The sequence below is a fragment of the Thermobia domestica genome, chromosome 1 (assembly GCF_964235325.1).
Source record: "Thermobia domestica chromosome 1, izTheDome1.hap1.1, whole genome shotgun sequence".
NCBI lineage: Eukaryota > Metazoa > Arthropoda > Insecta > Zygentoma > Lepismatidae > Thermobia > Thermobia domestica.
Genome location: NC_137454.1, coordinates 35,017,665 through 35,037,307, shown reverse-complemented (window position 1 = coordinate 35,037,307; position 19,643 = coordinate 35,017,665). Strand labels below are relative to the sequence as shown.

Genomic DNA, 19,643 nt, shown 5'->3' with positions numbered 1-19,643 from the left:
ATTGAACCCGGGTCTCCCGCGTCAAAGGCGCGCATGCTAACCGCTTAGCCACGAAGGAGCTCTACAAAAAGAAGAGGCAAAATGTTTAGCGATAATGAAATTGCAGAACTGATTAATGACTCTGACTCAGACGGTTATGAGTTAGTAATTAATAGTAAGGACATTGATTATTCTGTGCTCAGTGGCGTATCCGGGAGTGAACAAGATAGTAACTCTGTTTCAAGTAAACCTGAGGATTTTCTGTGAATTGTAAACTCAATATTACATATCAACTAAGGTTGTATCATATAATAAACTTTGTGCGTGTTTTTGTTTCTGTGCAAGTGTATTTTGTACTGCGTGCAATAAGTGAAGAACTGACAAAAATCAACAAATTTTCGAGGACCATCACATGCAAATCCAAACAAGATAAGAGTTCGCTTTTCTAATTTTGAACACTTGGTACATTTACTGTATATCCTGTTAATTTCTAAGAAATTGGTTTAAAATCTGTGGAGACATTACATTTTTAAAATATCTCTAAAAAGTGACGGACAGTGCGTAACAAGTTTAAATACCCGTCCGGCTGAGAGTGTATACGCGTCAGGAAAATGTGGCAACGTAGCACTCCGTATAAACTGCGATAGTGAAGGGCGCAAAGCAGAGAAAATCATAATGTCATATTTGTAATTGTTTATCTTTTAAAACAAGTCAAAACAGTTTGGTTGAAAAAGCTACCTTAAGATCTTTCTAAAAGTTTTTTCAGATTGTTAATACACCGCCGCAATTCAGAGATAATGATGACTCACTTTTTGCTGAATAACAAGAAAATTACTACGTGTTGAGTAATGAAATTTTCAGAACTTGCAGATAATATATGCATCTACATATCTTGCACAGGAAATTATTTCATGTTAACTCCTTTCCGAGATATAGTCCTACAAACATTGATTTACCAAAAAAATACGAAAAAATACGCACTTTTTCATTAATTTCTATTTTTTTCTCATTATACAGTACAAAGAAAATTTGTATGTCTTAAGTATTAAAAAGACAACATTCCAACAATTCCAACGAGGTACGACAATGCAGTATAAGTTTTGACTGGACGTCACAGCAGCACCTCGAAGTCAGGGGCCTATCTTTATGAAATGGATAGTAGTGCTAAAGTTGATGAGTTAGTGCCACTGTTACCACTGCGATAAGGGGAAAGAAGGGGAAGGACTGCTAAGATTCGCTAGCCAGTTTTTGTATCAAAACACAGCGCCAAGCTACAGTAAACGGACAATACAGTATAACAGAAATGTGGAAGTACGTTTTGACGGATATATTGAAAAACGTACGCTTTGACGGATATATAGAGAAACATAAGTTTAACTTTTGCGCTAGAAGCTAGAGTACTAAGCTCTTAGAAGTGAAACACGGATGACAAACTATAATGATCTAGAGAAAAAAAAATGTCGATAACTCAAAAGTTAAAATAAAGTTAAATAACCTCTAAAATTGCCCCCCCCCCCCCCTAAATACTACAGTCTTCATGTTAGCTTTAATTCGTAAAACATGTGTTCCATCCATCTTAATGGTGAATTTCAGAGCGAAATATGGCATTTAGGTCATGGAATTCTTATCTAACTATAGAATATACTACAAGAAAGCTATTTAGATAGAAAAATCATGAAAATGAAAAAAGCCAAAATTTCCAAAATTCTCGGTTTTTTTCCAAAAAAGCCAGCTTTTTATGTGAAAAAAACCATCGATTCAAAAAAGCCGGCTTTTTTGCATCTCTAATCAGTACACCTTATCATATTCAATGATTGCTCTTCAATTCACTAAATATTCTCATTGTTTACTGGAATTATGCACTTTTATTTTAACAAATAGATCTTCTCAAATACATCTACTTCCTTTACAATAATACAACACATGATCAGTGAAACCTATTTCACTCCTTAACTTATAATTCTGATCTTCACCGAGTTATCTTCCTCACTAATATAAAATATATCCTATGTAACTACGTAAATAACTTGTTAATAAATTTTAATCTTGACCTCTTTTCTCCTATGTGTTCTGTTGCCAATTAACTCCAGTTTTGCACAGAATTTCTTCCAGACTACTGCTTAAACCTCTAAATTGCTGGCGTTAACTCCATAACAGTTTCATCTCCACATACGAGAAGTGCTCCATCTCTTTGCATTTAAATCCATTTTCATTCAGTGGGGCCTTTGGGATGTCGATATAAACATTATTGTTATCCTGGTCACCTAGCTGAGTTCAACTTTTGATATTTTGGATATTTATGTAACAGTGATCATATTCCGTGCATTCATCTGATAAATCTCACGCGTTTGAACTTCATCTTTCTTGATTACATGTGACTGTTCTTCAGTGTGTTCCATATCACATACATGTTTCAATGGATTGTGCAAAGACTATTAGTAAAGCCACCAAAGCTGTTTTCGCGTTACTTTACTTTTTACTTCGAAGAGCACTTTGTCACGTAAAGCATCATTTACATTATTACCATTGCCTACCTTTTTAACAGTAGTACACACTGCTTAATTGACTGACATTCTGCTTGTTTCATTTTATGGAGTTTGTATCGTTCTGTGAAATAGTTAAATCTACGTTCATATTGCTGAAATTTACTGTTGCAGCTTCCGCCAATCTCTTGCCTTTACACGTAGTGGACAAATATAAGTTTCGCTGTTCTTATTATCGACATATCCCTCAGTACAGCCATTATTTTAAATTTTTTTTCTTGATTGGTTGGCAAATTAAAGCCGCATAATTGTTCAATTGGACAGCAATATACTTGTATATTAGTCGACTCTGTATCAAAAGTTCCAAAGGTTACTAGCTGTGACATTTTCTTTCCTGTTGGCAGCATAGTTCAAAAAACACATTATGCTTTCTATTAGACTGCCACACGTATGTATGTATGTTGCTGTATTCCCGTAAGTTCAAGTACTCGTCTTTGGTTTAAAAGTAACACTTGAACTGTATATCTTATTTGACAGACGAAACAGCAGCCAATATCTATTTAATTAAATCAAACAATGAAATTTATCTCAACCATTAACTTACAACTGCAATATATCCATTGATTGATCTTACTCGTTTATATAAGCTATATTCTCCGTAACTTAAGGAGATAAATGGACGCATATTTGAATTGTGCAAAAGCTTCCCTAATTTGCGACACTAATATTGTATACACAATCACATGTTCAATTTAAGAAGATTAGTGTAAACATTAGTGTGCGGTTGAACATCTACCAAAATTATTGTCTGACAGTGTAATTTGATCGTGCTCTAGTATGTAAAAGTGTTAAAGTTGTAAGAATTTAGTGTTACAAGTGACTGTCATTTTACCAATGAAAGGATACATTATTTATATTTCTAAAGTTTCCAATAGCTTTTTTATTCTTCCTTTCTTCATTAGTTTCAAGCACTCACGTGATTTATGTTGTCACTCACATCAACAGTTTACATTTTTAGTTTACAGAAGTTGAAAGTAACATTCCAAACTGTGATGTGTTTTGCAGCTTAAATTTCTTCATTTCCACTAATGATTACAAAGGGTTGCCGCTAGAACTATATGGTCCCGGGTCCATAAAATATTAAGTAACTAACTCTATGGCCTATGGAACCTGGAGGTTCAATGTTGAGTTCACATTGACTTCTGTCCTTAGCCAACTGGATCCAGTTTCAACTTTGTACTTCTATTTCTGCGAGATCCATCTTAATATTGTCCTCCCATCTGCGCCTAGGTTTTTCTAATGGATGTCTTCCGATTGGATTTCCGGTAAAAGCTTAGAAAGCGTTCCTATCTTCTTCCATTCAGGCTACTTAATCTGCCCACCTGAACCTCCTAGACTTGATTACCCTAACAATGTGTCGTAAACGGTAAAATTGTGCAGTTCCTCGTTATGAAGTTTCCGCCATTCCGTTTCTCTTCGGTCCAAACATTCATCTCAGGATTTTACTCTTAAATACTTTCAGTCTACATTCTTCCCTCGCAGTAAAGCAACCATGTTTCGTAACCACACAGCACAACACGCATGATTATCATTTTATATATTTTAAGCTTCAAATTCCCCGACAGAATTCACGTCAACAAAAGATTTTGAACTGAATAATTAACAGTAATTCCCTGCTTTCAGTCGACATTTAATTTCTTCGAGAATATGATTTTGGTCTCTTAATATTGATTCTAGATATTTGAAAGCATCCATTTTGTCGAAAGTATTAGTTGATATTTTGATGCATCCGTAATTTGCACTATTACGATCCTGGCGAATTTCCATCTATTTAGTTTCCTCTGCATTTATTTCCAAACGCATATCCCTGAAAGCATTTAATAACGCCTCTGCATTCACAATAAATCCTGCTTAATTATGTAATTACTCTAATAAATATTCATGTTTAAAAAGATTTTTTTTCTCTCTCTCTCTGTGTTCCATTGACAATAATCGTATACCCTTCATAACATTCCTTGAACCTCTAGTACTTCAACGCATACAATCGCATTTATATTAAGTGTCATTAAAAGAACTATCACAGATATGTTTAGTAAACACAAATAAATTATAGGTGGAGGACACGGTGACTCAGAAGTAGAGCGCTTAGCTCTGGTGTGCGTGGTCCCTGGTTCGATTTCATTCAAGTAAGTTTGTGGTGAACAACATCGTATCTATCCCATAAATTCTTCCATTATCATTCACTTGCCTTAATTATCCGTCTCTCTTAGCCTAACAGTTATAAACGTAGAACGTTACACTCGAAGATTTCATTTCATTTCGTTTTACAACTAAATTACAACACACAACACATAACTTCTGATTCATACTAGCTTTGCTATATTGATTAACTTATACTAAAAATACAAATATCTGTGCAAAGCAACGTTTATTTAAAAAAAAAAAAAAAATAAATGTGTAACAGTTTCGCCAACTAACTAAACATTTTGGCTTCATCAGACACTCTCCAGTCTCAGTTTCAATGTTTAGTGTCCACTGACAGTGACAGATGAAGGCAATATGTTCAGTTAGTTGGCGAAACTGTTACACATTTATTATTTTATAAATAAACGTTGCTTTGTTCAGTGAGTGTCTGATGAAGCCAATATGTTCAGTTAGTTGGCGAAACTGTTACACATTTATTATTTTATAAATAAACGTTGCTTTGTTCAGTGAGTGTCTGATGAAGCCAATATGTTCAGTTAGTTGGCGAAACTGTTACACATTTATTATTTTATAAATAAACGATGCTTTGTTCAGTGAGTGTCTGATGAAGCCAATATGTTCAGTTAGTTGGCGAAACTGTTACACATTTATTATTTTATAAATAAACGTTGCTTTGTTCAGTGAGTGTCTGATGAAGCCAATATGTTCAGTTAGTTGGCGAAACTGTTACACATTTATTATTTTATGAATAAACGTTGCTTTGTTCAGTGAGTGTCTGATGAAGCCAATATGTTCAGTTAGTTGGCGAAACTGTTACACATTTATTATTTTATGAATAAACGTTGCTTTATTCAGTGAGTGTCTGATGAAGCCAATATATTCAGTTAGTTGGCGAAACTGTTACAATTTATTTTTTTTAAATAAACGTTGCTTTGCACAGCGATTTGTAGTTTTAATGTAAGACAACACATGTACAAAAACTGAAAAACCATTGTAAACGATTGTTTGGATATTGCCCTAGTTATGACATTATCTCGAAGAACTGTCTTCTTTAATTTCCTGTAAACTTTATCAGATAACAAGTAATGGGAAAACTTATTACAAAATTGTAGTATATAAAACTCTCTATAAACATATAAAACTCTATGTTCCATGTGATCAGAACTGGAAGAACTGAATTTTCTGACATCAGGATATGAAAACAGTTATGTGGAACTTACTATATACAATTTTAGTTACGTAGAATACTTCAGTTTTCATACATTCCTAACAAATACACTTCCATTTCCACAACTGACCTGCTAATACATCAAATTGCGAAATATATGTTTTGCATGAAGTATGAATACATACCATGTTCTTTGCCACCAATATAGATATCCACTGGCATGAATTTATCTGCTTTTTCAGGATTAAATGGTTGTTTATCATTTGTTACATCAAGATATCGCAAAAAGTACCACGACGAATCTACAAATGTATCCATCGTGTCTGTTTCACGCGTTGCATCACTCTTGCACCTGGAAGAAAATTCTTTCAATAGTAACACAAGTATACGAACTCAAGCACCAAGTTTTTCTCATTTCAACATAAAGTTTCACACAGATTAATTTTTTCTCTTTTGAAAATTCTTAAGGGAACCAATTAATGATTAAGAGTAAAACTTACACATACTTAGTTAACACTGTAGCACTTTACAAATGCCTATTTTCTGACGTTATATTTAAAATACCAGCAGATACTAGAACAAAGAAATCCCCCAAAAAGGATATATTAGAGGCAGAGGCGGCTTGTGAGGAAACTCACATTATTAAAATTTAAAGTGTTATTGCTTGAAACTAAGGCAGAAAAGGTTACCTAATGTATTAATTGTTGTAAAAGTTCCAAATTATTAATTAAAAAAAGAAAAAAAACTTGTATTTTTACTGGTATGACTTCTCTCACGAGACCTGTAATTAGAAAAGACAAGACATTTCACTTATACACACAAACAAAAGAACCGTGTGCGCTCTCGGAAAAATGCTCCATCTACCAGAGGGGTTAACATTATGTCCTACAGCCGAAGTGGTGACATTTGATCGTATTAAGTTACGTATTGATAAGGTAATGTGACGTAGTAAGGGAGGGTGGAGTTATGTGAAAAAAAGTAATGAATGAACAGGGGATACGATCATTTGATATCATAGGCAGGAAGTATAGCGCATATATATACACAGCAGGGTTCTGGTAGCTGCTGTTGACAGTTTCTAAGCAAAGATAGGGTCTTTTGCTTTTAATCTAATAGTTAAGCTTAATACCATATCGTCAATATATTTTTGCTACGATGAATGATTTAGAAATTGAGACCGGACAGAATAATTGACAGCATGAAAATAAAAAAGGTATATGGAGAGAAGGCACGTGTGACATTCCAGGAAGAAGATAAAGTGATTTCACCCAATCGTTGAAGCAGATAATGGTGTAATATTATTTTATTTGAAAAGTAAAAATATTGGTTTAATTTATAAACTGATGAAAATAAATTTGTCTGGATGCAATATGAATTATTTCGAATTCATAGAATTGTCATCATCACAAATGTGAAACTAAAGAAACATGATGAAACGAATGTATAGTTATTTTGTTCTCTGTAAAATTCACCATATTTTGGTTGCTCTGCAGCAGTAGAAAATACAATGACAAGCGGACCAGAGAAGTCCTGAAACCGTAATGTTGTGATTTTCATCTCCAGGATGGAAGATAAGAAAGGGCTCAAAAGTTTACTTTCTTTAGTACTTGGTGATAATATGCTTTAATAATTAATATTAGTTTATGTTGGCTGTGTTAGTACTGGAAGTCACGACAAAATTAGCGATTGTTAAACAACATATTTTGAAATTATCAATACCTATTAATTTAAGAAACGAAGAATACTTACTTTGGACATGTTGTCTGTAGCCACTCCTTGGCTTCAAGTAACGGAGATTTGCCCTTTCCGGACAACTGTTGAAGTTTAGGCAACACAACCGGAAGATCACTATAAGGTACAGGCACAGCACCACAATTTGAGCAATGAATTATGGGGATAGGCGTACCCCAGTACCGTTGTCTTGAAATTAACCAGTCGCGTAACTTTGAGCTCGTAGGGTATCCTCCTATGCCACGCTGTTGCGCTAAAGCACAGATCTGCCTTGCAGCTTCTTCTACTTCTACTCCCGTAAACTCTGCAGCTGACGCAAGCCTCACTTTTGCCTCGGCGTCTACATGAATCACTGGTGGTCCGACAGGCAATTTCACATTAGCCGCAAAAGTACTATCACTTTCCGAAACACCTGGTATTCCTAGGTGACTATCAGCCTTTTCAGCAAAGTCAACATGGTCTGTAATAAAAATGGGAATCAGTCTGCTGGTGAATGGATGAACAGCTTGTACGCTCAGTTTCTTACATACACTACCACCTGAATTAGGGACATTCAAATGTAGTTCTTCTTCCACTAAATGGGGTTGGTCTAACACATGTCCTGGCACTAAAGCAATAAACTCAACTCCAAAAACGTATTCGGGATGTTCGGTCCAAACTGTTAAGACCTGTTGGTGAGATGGATCGACTAATGTTACCAAAAAGTCAAAAGTGGTTCCGTTGCATTCACCAATCCAATGTTGTTGGAGCTTCGTTATATCTTTCCAATCTTGCAAAATAGGGTCAGATAATCCATCCTGTAGAGACCTAGAACAGAAACAGGCAAAATGTAACTAATTAACTCAATTACTCTATTGTGCCTTAAGAAATGCAAAGGTTCATTACTATAGAAATAAAGCTTCGTTATTTGACCCCATCCTATGCCAATGCGAATGCGAAAACCTATGATTTATGTGAGCAAAATGAGACAGATGGATTGAGAGCGAGAATGAGACAGAGAAAGAAAGAATTTCGTCTTTAACTTACTCAAACATTACCAAGAGCCGCGGTGGCTCAGTGGTAGAGCGTTCACCTCTGGTGCTCGGGGTCCTGGGTTCGATCCCAGCCCCCGCCAAGTGAACTTTGTGGTGGACAAACACCGTGTGCGTGGGTTTCCTCGGGGTTCTCCCATTTCCTCCCACTTTCTTCATTCCACCATTTCATTCATTACTCATAATCACCGTCTCCTTTAGCCTAACCGACATAACCGTGGGACGTAAAACTTAAAGATTTCATTTCATTTCATTTTCAAACATTACCAGGGCTTTTTTCTTTAAATTCTAATAATTTCCGTCTTATTCAGTAGTTATGCAATGAAAATAGTATTTTGAATTCACAGCGCACTCTGAACCGCTCTGTATTAATTCAAACTTAAAATATTTACCTCTTTAAGTATATATATCGTACTTCTCATAGGGTGACCTAAGAAATATGAAAACTTTCCTAATGTTCAGAATACGAATTTTTAAGTAATATCCGGTATCAATTTACACCACACTATAGCTATCGCCAGAGTACTATTGAAAATGCAAACATAGTTTTGTGTTTAATGTAGTTTTAAGTAAGTAAATCAAAATAGTGTAAAAAGTCGCCATTATCGTTAAAACAGAAAGTAAAACATTATGTACCTTACACTTAGAACAATCTAATAAATGGCTATCCATTCCACTTTAAGTAAAGTTTATGAATCTCTATTCCGCGTCCGGTAAACCGAAATATTAGTAGAAATATATTCTCAACATTAAAGTAATCTTTTATATTTCTTTAAATATGGTATAAATGACGTAACCTGAAAGTAATGGACTACACGACAGAATAAAAAATTAAATGAAATCTTTGAGTTTTACGTCCCACGGTTATGCCGGTTGGGCTAAAGGAGACGGTGATTATGAGAAATGAATGAAATGGTGGAATGAAGAAAGTGGGAGAACCTCGAGAAAACCCACGAGCACGGTGTTTGTCCATTACAAAGACCACACGGCGCGATCTGGGATCGAACCAGGGACCCCAAGCACCGGAGGTGAACGCTCTATCACTGAGCCACGGCGCCCCCCACGACAGAACAAGTGTATTATTATTATTATTATTGAGGAAATTTATCATTCCTTATAAACTACAAAGTTTAAACGAGTGAGCATATATCAATTTTTCATTTTTCTTACGATTCTTTACAAAACTAGTCCCTTACACACACAAATCCGACAAGTTACTGGAATTGAGAATTCACCATGATAATGTTGAGAATGTATTCTTTGTTTTCGCTTGCTATATGAACGCCACTAACTCACCACGATTTTCCAAATGCAAGAAGAAGCTTGGTATACTCCGCTATCTTAGAGCTATGAATTGAATTCGCGACTGGTTACAGACGTGAAGCGAAATAATATAAATATAAGTAAACAGTTTGTCACAGTATCCACTTACGTACCCGGAAATATTTTCTGTCATTGTTTGTTTTGTTCTGTTCTGTAATTTATACAAAATATGCGAATAAAGTAACCGAACCTCGCAAAAGCAGCCAACTGTCTTTAAAATGTTACCACAGTATAACAACAATGACAAAAATTGTCTTTAAGCTTTCTACTAGTGCCTGTTTAAACCGGTTTGATGCTGTTTGTATCTAGATAGGCCTACAACAAATGCATGCAGTGTAAAGTGGTCGTACGGAACAAGCGATGGAAATAGAACAACATTCTAACATAAAGTTTTGTTACATATTGGATAAATCTTTTACCGAAATGTTACTGAAGTTAGGACACTGTATGGTAACGAGGACTATCAAGAGCTCAGGGATATTCATGACACAAGTTTCATATATGGACGCAAAAATGTTGAGGATAAGCCATGGTCAAGGTGCTTTGAAAATCTCAAGGAATGAGGTAAATATGGAGATATTTCGTGCATCAGTGGAAGCTGATAGATACATAACCACACACCAACTGTCAATCACCCTTCAGATAAATACAGTAAAAGCTTACGTTAATTTTAGCCAAGGACCTGAAAATACGGAAAGTGTGCTTGTTTTGCAAAATGCCTCTGCTTCTTGATAGAACAGCAAAAAGCCAGTAGAAAAGCGTATGTGAGGTTTTGGTGGCTAGTACAGCATAGAACAACAACAACTTAAAGTGAAGGCTGGCGGGTAATGAAACTTGGCTGTTCGTTCCATACGATGACTACATACTACATGGAATTTATCACATACTTACGCAGATACAAATGCATAAGGCGGGTTTTAAAAGATACTGATAGAAAGTTTAAACAGCTCTTTCAGTGCTGTCATACTGTAGTAACACTGTTAAGGAATTAGTTGTATTTATAAAAGTTCGGTCACTTTGTGGGTGCGCCTTGTATAGTTTAACATATGTGCAGAAGAAAGTGCATCAATAACGCCTCTTGCCATGAAATGTACTTACTTTGAAAACCTTGTACTACGAATGAACCACTGATTCAATAACTTCTTCTCCACTTTAGCTCCAGATCTCCATGAACGTCCATCTTCATCAACCTGCTCATCTGCTAACACAGTTTGGTCTACTGGATCCCAGTTCACCAACGCCTGAAATTCATACGTTTAGCTTTTACAAGTTCATCCGTTTCACTAATCAAATACTGGTTACTTCCATATTTTCCTTTGGAAAGAAATTGTGATATCCACAAATCATTACACATGCTGACATCTCACCACGAAAGACATGGGGTAACAAGAAGTCAAATTAAAGGCTCACATAAAACAAATTGAACTCAAAGAGAAGAAACACAAACTATAAAGACAATGGTAGTTAGCATTAACAACTAATAGTAAATATTAACGCGTATATTTAAATTTTATATAAATTCATTATATTTATATATCTGTGCTATACGAATTTTCGTATGTTTCTTGTTTTAATATTTTAGAAACAATTTATGTGCTTATAGAAAGTTTACAATAACATTAACGTTTAATATATATATATATATATATATATATATATATATATATATATGTATGTATATATATCTATCTATTTATATGTATAGTCAGATTAGTTTTCCGTCTGGATTTTGAGATAGATAGATTTCTAGCATTCTGCTACTTTATCCAGTGATTTTGTTCTCTTTTTGTGTGTGTGTGTGTGTGTGTGTGTGTATATATATATATATATATATATATATATATATATATATATATATATATATATATATTTATATACGTTGAGAGAAGCCTAGGTTTTTGTGAAGACTGTGCCATGTGCACCGGATCTGCTTTATTTAGTGGACTCGTTTGTGTTGTTCATGTGGTTCGGACTCCACCTTACGGTGTAGGTCCATGTCTCATATAGTCCCGTTGCTGAACGAGATGCTAAACTAAAAATTAAGTCAAATCAAATCGTTTGTGCAGTTAGCGTTCTTCCTTGTGGTTTATGTGTTCTTCCATTTTTTTCTGAGTATTCTCTTTGTCTGAGCTTCTTGTTTCTTTGTTAGTGTTCTTTGTTTTAGTTAGTGTTCATTGTTTTTGGTTAGTATTCTTCTTTATTTTAGTGAGGGTTCTTTTTGCTTTCGTAAGAATTCTTTTTATGTTGTAGTTAATGTTCTTTTTTTAGTTAGTGTTCTGTTTTAATAAGTCTTCTTCTTTGTTTTGATAGTATTCTTCTTTGTTTTAGTTCCTGTTTTTCTTTTTTTTTTGTTTTGTTAGTATTCTTCTTTATTTTAGTTAGTGTTCTTTTTGTTTTGTTGGTATTCTTCTTTGCTTTAGTAAGTGTTCTTCTTTTAGTTTGAGTTCTTCCTGGAATGTTTTGTTTTGACTATGCTATTACGCTGTATCCGTTTTGAACCCGCACAAGTCGGCAATCCCGGAATTTACTTGTGAAAAACGAATGTTGTAAATTAGTTGTTCATGTTTCTAGTTTTCAGTGTGATATCTGTTCATAATAGTAGTTTGAGAGAGAACACATAAATTGTCTCGATACATTATTGATCATACCTATCGACAGATTTCGTTGAGAACAGAATGACATGGATGAGGTAAATGTGAATCTGTAGTGTCTTTTTTTTTTTTTTTTTTTTTTTTTTTTTTTTTTTTTTTTTTAATCGTAAACCTAAATCTATACGAGAACTATGCCATCTCACTAGCAAGATGACAGTACACAGTACGGTTAATGAGTAAGCACAAATTACGATTAACTCTTATATTGTAATTTTTGTTTAACTATAATGTATCAATTGATAGATTATTGAGCTGAATGAAAGATGCTTAAGGGTACATTTTGAACTGTAGTTTCCAAGAAAACTGAAAAAACTAATTTTATATCGTTAAATAATATAACGTTCGTTACCAACAATAACTGATAATTTTTAAAATTATTATTATTCTGCTGGAACACAATGTTTACTGTTTACCCTCGGACCTTAGGTGTCTCTCCACACTTATGCGCATGACAGAACTAGAACAATCCATTACAAGATATAGGTATGTGTATGTACGGACAACAAGTGTTCAGTTTTCTCCTCTGGGAGCGAGAGAAAGAAGGTTGAAAGTTTAAACATAGTTGTCAACCTACGTAAATTGGTTCCAGGTCAGCAGTGCATTCTGGTCAGGCGATGATATCATGCAGTGAACAGAGCGCGCGCATTTTAAATGCAGCCTAGCATTGTGTTTTTAGGGACTTCGATACTCGGTTGATTGCACCAACGACTCGCGGGAGGACTTAAGTTATTGTCTTTTTCTACAATAGACATACATTTGTGCTTGTGCAGTTTACTGTATTTTACAAGTTCTTTGTCTTACCTGTTTCGTGTTTATGCTCGCGTGCGCACATGTGTGTATGTGTACGTGGATCATTTATTGTATATTTTATTTATGATGGAGCAAAATATTGTGCTTATCCCCTTCAACAAATTTTGGATTCATCTGTTGTTTTTTGTTCATCTTGCACTGTAGATCCCAGTCATGCCCTACGGACAATAATCATCCATTATCGTGCTTTCAGTGATGTAGGACCACTTTGATTTTATTATTCATAAAATCTTATTAGGTATAGATTTATTGTGCCGGGCTGCTAATACTGTTAAAACAATACCTTTACCGCCCACGCGAATAACCAACGCCTTCCTTTTTTTCACTTCTATTCTTTCATTAAGATAGACTCTCCTTGGCACTCTGCCAACTAGAGATCTCAGCCGAATAAGCAGACAGTATTCATTTAGGTACTGTATATGTGAAAATAATGCACTGCTAAATAGCTGATTGTATTTACTGTTGTCTGTCTTCTTCTAACTATGACGTAACACACTACTTACAACACACACAAAGCAACATAATATTGTTTCTCTCCCTCTATTTCATAGAAGTTAACCCCCTACCTGTTGAAATTGCAGCCGTAGGCCACGTATAGGAATTTTCCTTCTTAAGATATATATATATATATATATATATATATATATATATATATATATATATATATATATATATATATATATATATATATATATATAGGGTGTTTCAAAAACAACACCCACAACGTTTGGGAGGTGATTCCTAAAACCAAGATAAAACAGAAAAAAAAGCACAGACCAACCTGGGTGCAGAAATCCGTCATTTCGGAGTTGCTGCCGAGAATATGAAAAAATGAACTTTAAATTTCCATAGCTCCAATACTATGGGACCTACCGTAGTCGGGTCAAGACTTCACTTAGGAATTAGTAGGTCCCATTTCTAATATCTATGTTTTAGAATCCTGCGGTACTTTCACAACAATTTTTATAGAGGAAGTTTGTGAGTACTTCAAATGATATGTCCGTAGCCAAACTCCCTCTATAAAAATTGTTGCGGAAGTACAAGAGGTTTCTGAAACCTGGATATTTGGATAGGGAACATATTAGTTCCTAAGTGAAGTCTTGACCCGACTTCAATAACAGCCAATTGAAATACATTAACAGAAGATTCAATATATTCTGTTCAATACGTTCTGGCCGTGTATCGAACCCGAGTTTCCACCTATCGTACCTGTGCGTTAACTACTATTCTACTCAGTTCATGCCTTGAACAGCAACACATCTTCATCCTTGAGATTGGTGGAGTTTTTTTTGTGACTGACTGATTAGCATTCGCGCCTTCGTCGTGAGAGATCTGGGTTTGATTCCCGCTGACTCATGTGGTTCGGATCCCAAGTTAAGTTATAGATCGACATCTTGTACAGCCTCGGTGTTGAAATGCGAAGTTAAACTACAAACAAACCAGTAGACCTTGAAGTTAGCGCTCAGCCATTTAGCACTGAACCATAATTCCTGTTATGTTTTGGACAATCCAGGGTTTACAAACTAAAACCTGTTCATGTTGGCCAGTCTATGTTACTGATCACAATGAAATCTGCCAACTTACAGAAAATAAGTGTGATTGATATTATATAGAACAAAGACTTTTCGTATTGTAGTTGTAATGACAATAAGCAGAAACTCGTATTTTAGTTAATTAATATACAATAAAAATATAGATGTTTTAAAAACATATTTTTACAAGTCGAATTTCTTGCTAACAGCTGTCAGTATTGTAAAGACTAGAGCAGAAAGATGAATCTATTTACTTTCCTAAATATTTAGCTGCCATACATTCTATCCCAGTAAAATACCTTTCGTTGTACAAGTCTTGACACTGCTGATCACTGTCAGCGAAAATTTAATGTTTAATATGATTTTTTAAAGCATCTATAATAATTTTGGAGACTAATGTAACACAATTTTTAGTTTATTGATATGTACAGTCTGGTACATATATAACTGCCACAAACCTTCCTCTGAAAGACTATATTCTTGTGAAATCGGTTACTTCGTCATATTCTTGTAACCGTAATTAATAACTGTCTATATGATTCATTATTATAGCTATTGGATTGTCCAAGGATAACAGATCTATGCTCATTCATGTAAATTCACGTGCTTTCAATGAATGAACACAGATTTCAAGAGTGAAAAATGTGTAACTCATTAGGGAATGAACTAGATAAGATAGTGGTTAACACACCGGCGCAGTAAGCCGGAAACAAGGGTTCCAGTCTGGGTCTAGTCTTATAGTTTTTACTGACAATTTTGTAAAATTAATATTAATACAAAATATGGTGTGACGAAAAAATCCATGGTTTCCTTAATTAATCATGTAATAAATCATATAAAGTTCATGAAAATTTACTAGTTACATAGAAATAAGACCAAGTTAACAAGTTTTACTCTATTAAGAACACCTATGACTGTTGATTGAATTGAGTGGAAACCTAACACCTTAGGTATGTATCTGAGAAGGGTACATTTACCAGAAAACGAATAAAATACTGGGACTTCGCGCATTAGCAACTCGGAGGTATATCTATCACGGATGAAATAGATTGCAACTTGAGAAAGACGTATATTGTATGTTTTATACAGCAAAATACTGTATAGCCTTTGTGAAGAAATCTTCGTGTTCTTCCGAATCACGATAATATATAAGACAAAGTAAACAAACTTTAAGTAGCTCATTAGAAATCGAACATAATATAGTATCCAGTAATAAGTGTATCACACTGTACAGTATAAGTCTGAAATATAAAATACTATCATACCTCCTTCTGGTATATAAGGCCAGCATCATACAGTTTTAAGAAAAGGTACTGCGTCCATTTGTAATATTTGGGATTACATGTCGCTAATTCTCTATCCCAATCAAAACTAAAGCCCAATCGATGCATTTGATTTCGCATGTGCTCGATATTTTCCTTCGTCCATTTATTTGGCTCTATACCATTTTCAATAGCAGCATTCTCTGCTGGAAGACCAAAGGCATCCCAGCCCATAGGATGAATTACCTGAAATTACATAGAATGTTATTGATTTATAACAATATGCAATTGCAAAATATGATTTTATTTTTTAATAGGATGACACCGAACCGACTGATATGTTTCATAAGTAAATTTGGCACTGGCGCAATGAAGTACAGTCGTTGGTGGGGATGGGGAAATAGAGAGAAGGCGTTATTTTATAGACTCAGTCCAAATGGGTCAGTGGTTCATGATGCATCGCAACACTGCCATTTGTTGAGATGACTTTAAGTTTTGATTTTTAACTCCTTATGCATCATCGGGGTTATGAAGGACAGGACCTTTTATTAATCTTTTCAGGACCAACGGCTCAGAGGCTGGGCCAGCAGTTTAAACCTCCGTAGCTTGGCTCCTAATTAACCTAGAGAGATAATTTAGGTATTTCTCTCTTCAGGAAGGATAAAACTTTCCAACGGCGTGCATTTAATCCACATCGGGGATCCCGCAGCGGAAGGGTAGGAGGGAAAAGTTGGATGTTTTTAGTTCCCCTTCCCCCAGCATTTGGCGGAAACTCTCTCCACAAAGGAGCTACAAGCACAAAACTGGTACCAACAAAGATAAATGAACACACTAACTAGTGATACCCTGTGTATATGTAAAAACTTTTTTCTTCCGTACGAAAAATAAGTGTTGTCAGTGTCCCACAAACTTTGATTTTTTTTAAAAAAATTTTATCTTCTTCTACTTCTTCTTTTACGGGTTGGGCACGGGAGGCACAAAAGTTACGTCGGTGGAATCTGCGTCCCATAGGCTTTCCAACGAGGTATGGCTTGTATCTCTGTGACAGTTAGGAGTACTAGCGCTGCGCCGCCAACGCAAATATTTACGATTTTCTTGGAACTTCTGTCTGTCCTGCAAAGGTTAATGGGCTCCAAACCACAGGGCCTTGAATCTGGTGCAGCTGGCAGGCGCACATACCATCAACCCTCGAGTATAATCCATTCCCCACCAAAGTATCTCGTCTCCAAAATAGATAGATTACACAAAGTTTTTCTTGTTTTTTTCTTAATCCTATGATATGTTAAAGTGTAGGCTTCGTTGAGACGTCATTTTAATGGTGATCAATTATCATTTTGGAATACAATATTGACCTTTCTAAATCTGAATGGGTAATGCGTTAGATGTAAAACAATGATCTCCGAACAGTGGGAATGCTTAATAACTTGAAAGGTGAGGGAAAATTTCCAATGCAGTCACCGGCTCTCAGCGTGCCAGCAGTCCCACATTTCAAGTGTGACTCCAAATTTTTTTTTTATTTTATCATTATATGAATACGAATTAACTCCCTAAAAGTTGGGAACTGCTGAAAATCATTCAAAAAGTGTCAAGAAAGCAGATATGCCCAATATGCTGACCAAGACTATTTTGAATAATTTGTTATTAATCGACGTATCCCATTTTCATCTGCTCTGATGCATCAGCAAACAGAACAGGAGATACTAATCATCAGTGAATTCTTGATACAGCATGAAAAGACTGTTGAACTGCGCTAACGATCATGTGGTTTGATATCAGTGACTCTAAAATTATTGGCTCGTATATCTCCTTGAAAAAACAAAATTAAAAAATACTACCGTAACTGTGAATTTTAAGGACTAACATCAACATCAACAGACCAAAACCGTATTTACGAAGAAAGTACATGTCGACTGAAAGAGGCAATTCATGTTATTATTCAGTCCAAAACCTTTTGTCTTCGCGAATTCTGCCGAAAAGTTTGAAACTTAAAATATGTAAAACGTTAATCATGCCTGTTACGCTGTATGGTTGTGAAACATGATCGCTTACTTTGAGGGAAGAACGCAGACTGAAAATATTTCAAAATAAAATCTTAAGGCAAATATTCGGAGCCAAGACGGACGGGACTGGGAAATGGTGGAAACTTTATAACGAGAAACTGTGTAATGTAAACCTTTTATCTAACATTGCAAGGGTGGTTAAGTCTAGAAGGCTCATGTGTCCAGGTCAGGTCATGTAGCCAGAATAGAAGAAAGTAGGAACGCTTTCAAAATCTTAACTGGAAGACCAATCGGAAAACGACCATTAGGAAGATCTAGGTGCCGATTGGAGGATAATATTAAAATGGATTTTGCTGAACTAGAAATACAAAATAGAAACTGGATCCAGTTGGCTAACGACAGAAGTCAATGGAGAGCTAATGTGAATGGTGTATTGAATCACCGGGTTCTATAGGCCATAGGGCTGGTTAGATAGTAACTGTGTATTATTACGGTATCATGCTGGAATCCTTTATGAATCACAACACAACAGCACAGTAAATTCTTGAAAGCACTTTATTTCCAGCAAATCTGGATAACAGCCCATATTACACGACTATGTATGGTCATTGTTCGTAGCCTATTCAGAGTATTATTACCCATTCAAGGATATAGATTTGCTGAACAAACATTTTTTTCTTTTTCTTTCTTTCTCCACGAATTCACGATCACTATTGAGGAATATGAACAAATCATTGTTGAGGTACCGCGTATACGGTAATTTCCAAGAACTTCTAGGAGACCAACGCGCGAAATGGTTTTCAAAATTAAATGCCTAATACCTGAACAACAAATGGCATAATTCAATTCATGAGGAGGGACTTCATTTATTTTATGTCATCTGATATTTGTCAGTCGGCCCGACGTCAGCCTGAGTAAGGCAATAAAATATTAGAGATAAAGTTATCACAATAATGTACTACACGTGTTCATAAAGGCTAAATTCAATAAATACTTTTTGAAATACCAATGAAGCACTTTATTCCTTTTAATATCCATGTAATTTCACCTTATATTTTATATGAGAATTTTACCCCAATTTACACACCACTAGACAATGGATATTTTATCCAAAATTAGAATTCACTCCCCACATCTTAAAGGTAAGTACCTTCAAAGTGAGTACATATTGTATTCTTCAACATATAGATTAAATAGTTTTTTAAAAAGCGGAGGTAAAATTCATTCAAGAAATAAATATATAATAAAAATAATAAAACCAAGAAATACGAGATAGAAATTTACAGGAGTTGCTGAATTGTCAAGGCAAAGCGTAATTTTACAATGGTACTTTCTTGACGGCGTAGCACATAAACACAGCAGATCGTTCTGTTCAGGACTGGTGTGGTATATAAATATAACATCTAAACGGAGAGGAACGGGGCTTTTGTGCTTAATTTGTGAAAAAAATTATTCAATATCAATCATA

At 35.1% G+C, this 19,643-nt stretch overlaps 1 protein-coding gene across 2 annotated transcripts in view; it reads right to left on the bottom strand.

The window, feature by feature from the left end:
- The window catches only part of LeuRS-m (Leucyl-tRNA synthetase, mitochondrial), a 75,844-nt gene that overhangs the window by 41,023 nt on the left and 15,178 nt on the right, over positions 1-19,643 (bottom strand). For both annotated transcript variants that reach the window (XM_081756774.1, XM_081756784.1), the window contains exons 3-6: positions 16,179-16,421; positions 11,019-11,161; positions 7,585-8,373; positions 6,021-6,187 (exon numbers count right to left, since the gene is read on the bottom strand). In XM_081756774.1, the coding sequence (XP_081612900.1) occupies positions 6,021-6,187; positions 7,585-8,373; positions 11,019-11,161; positions 16,179-16,421 (1,342 nt within the window). The remainder of the gene's footprint in view (positions 1-6,020; positions 6,188-7,584; positions 8,374-11,018; positions 11,162-16,178; positions 16,422-19,643) is intronic.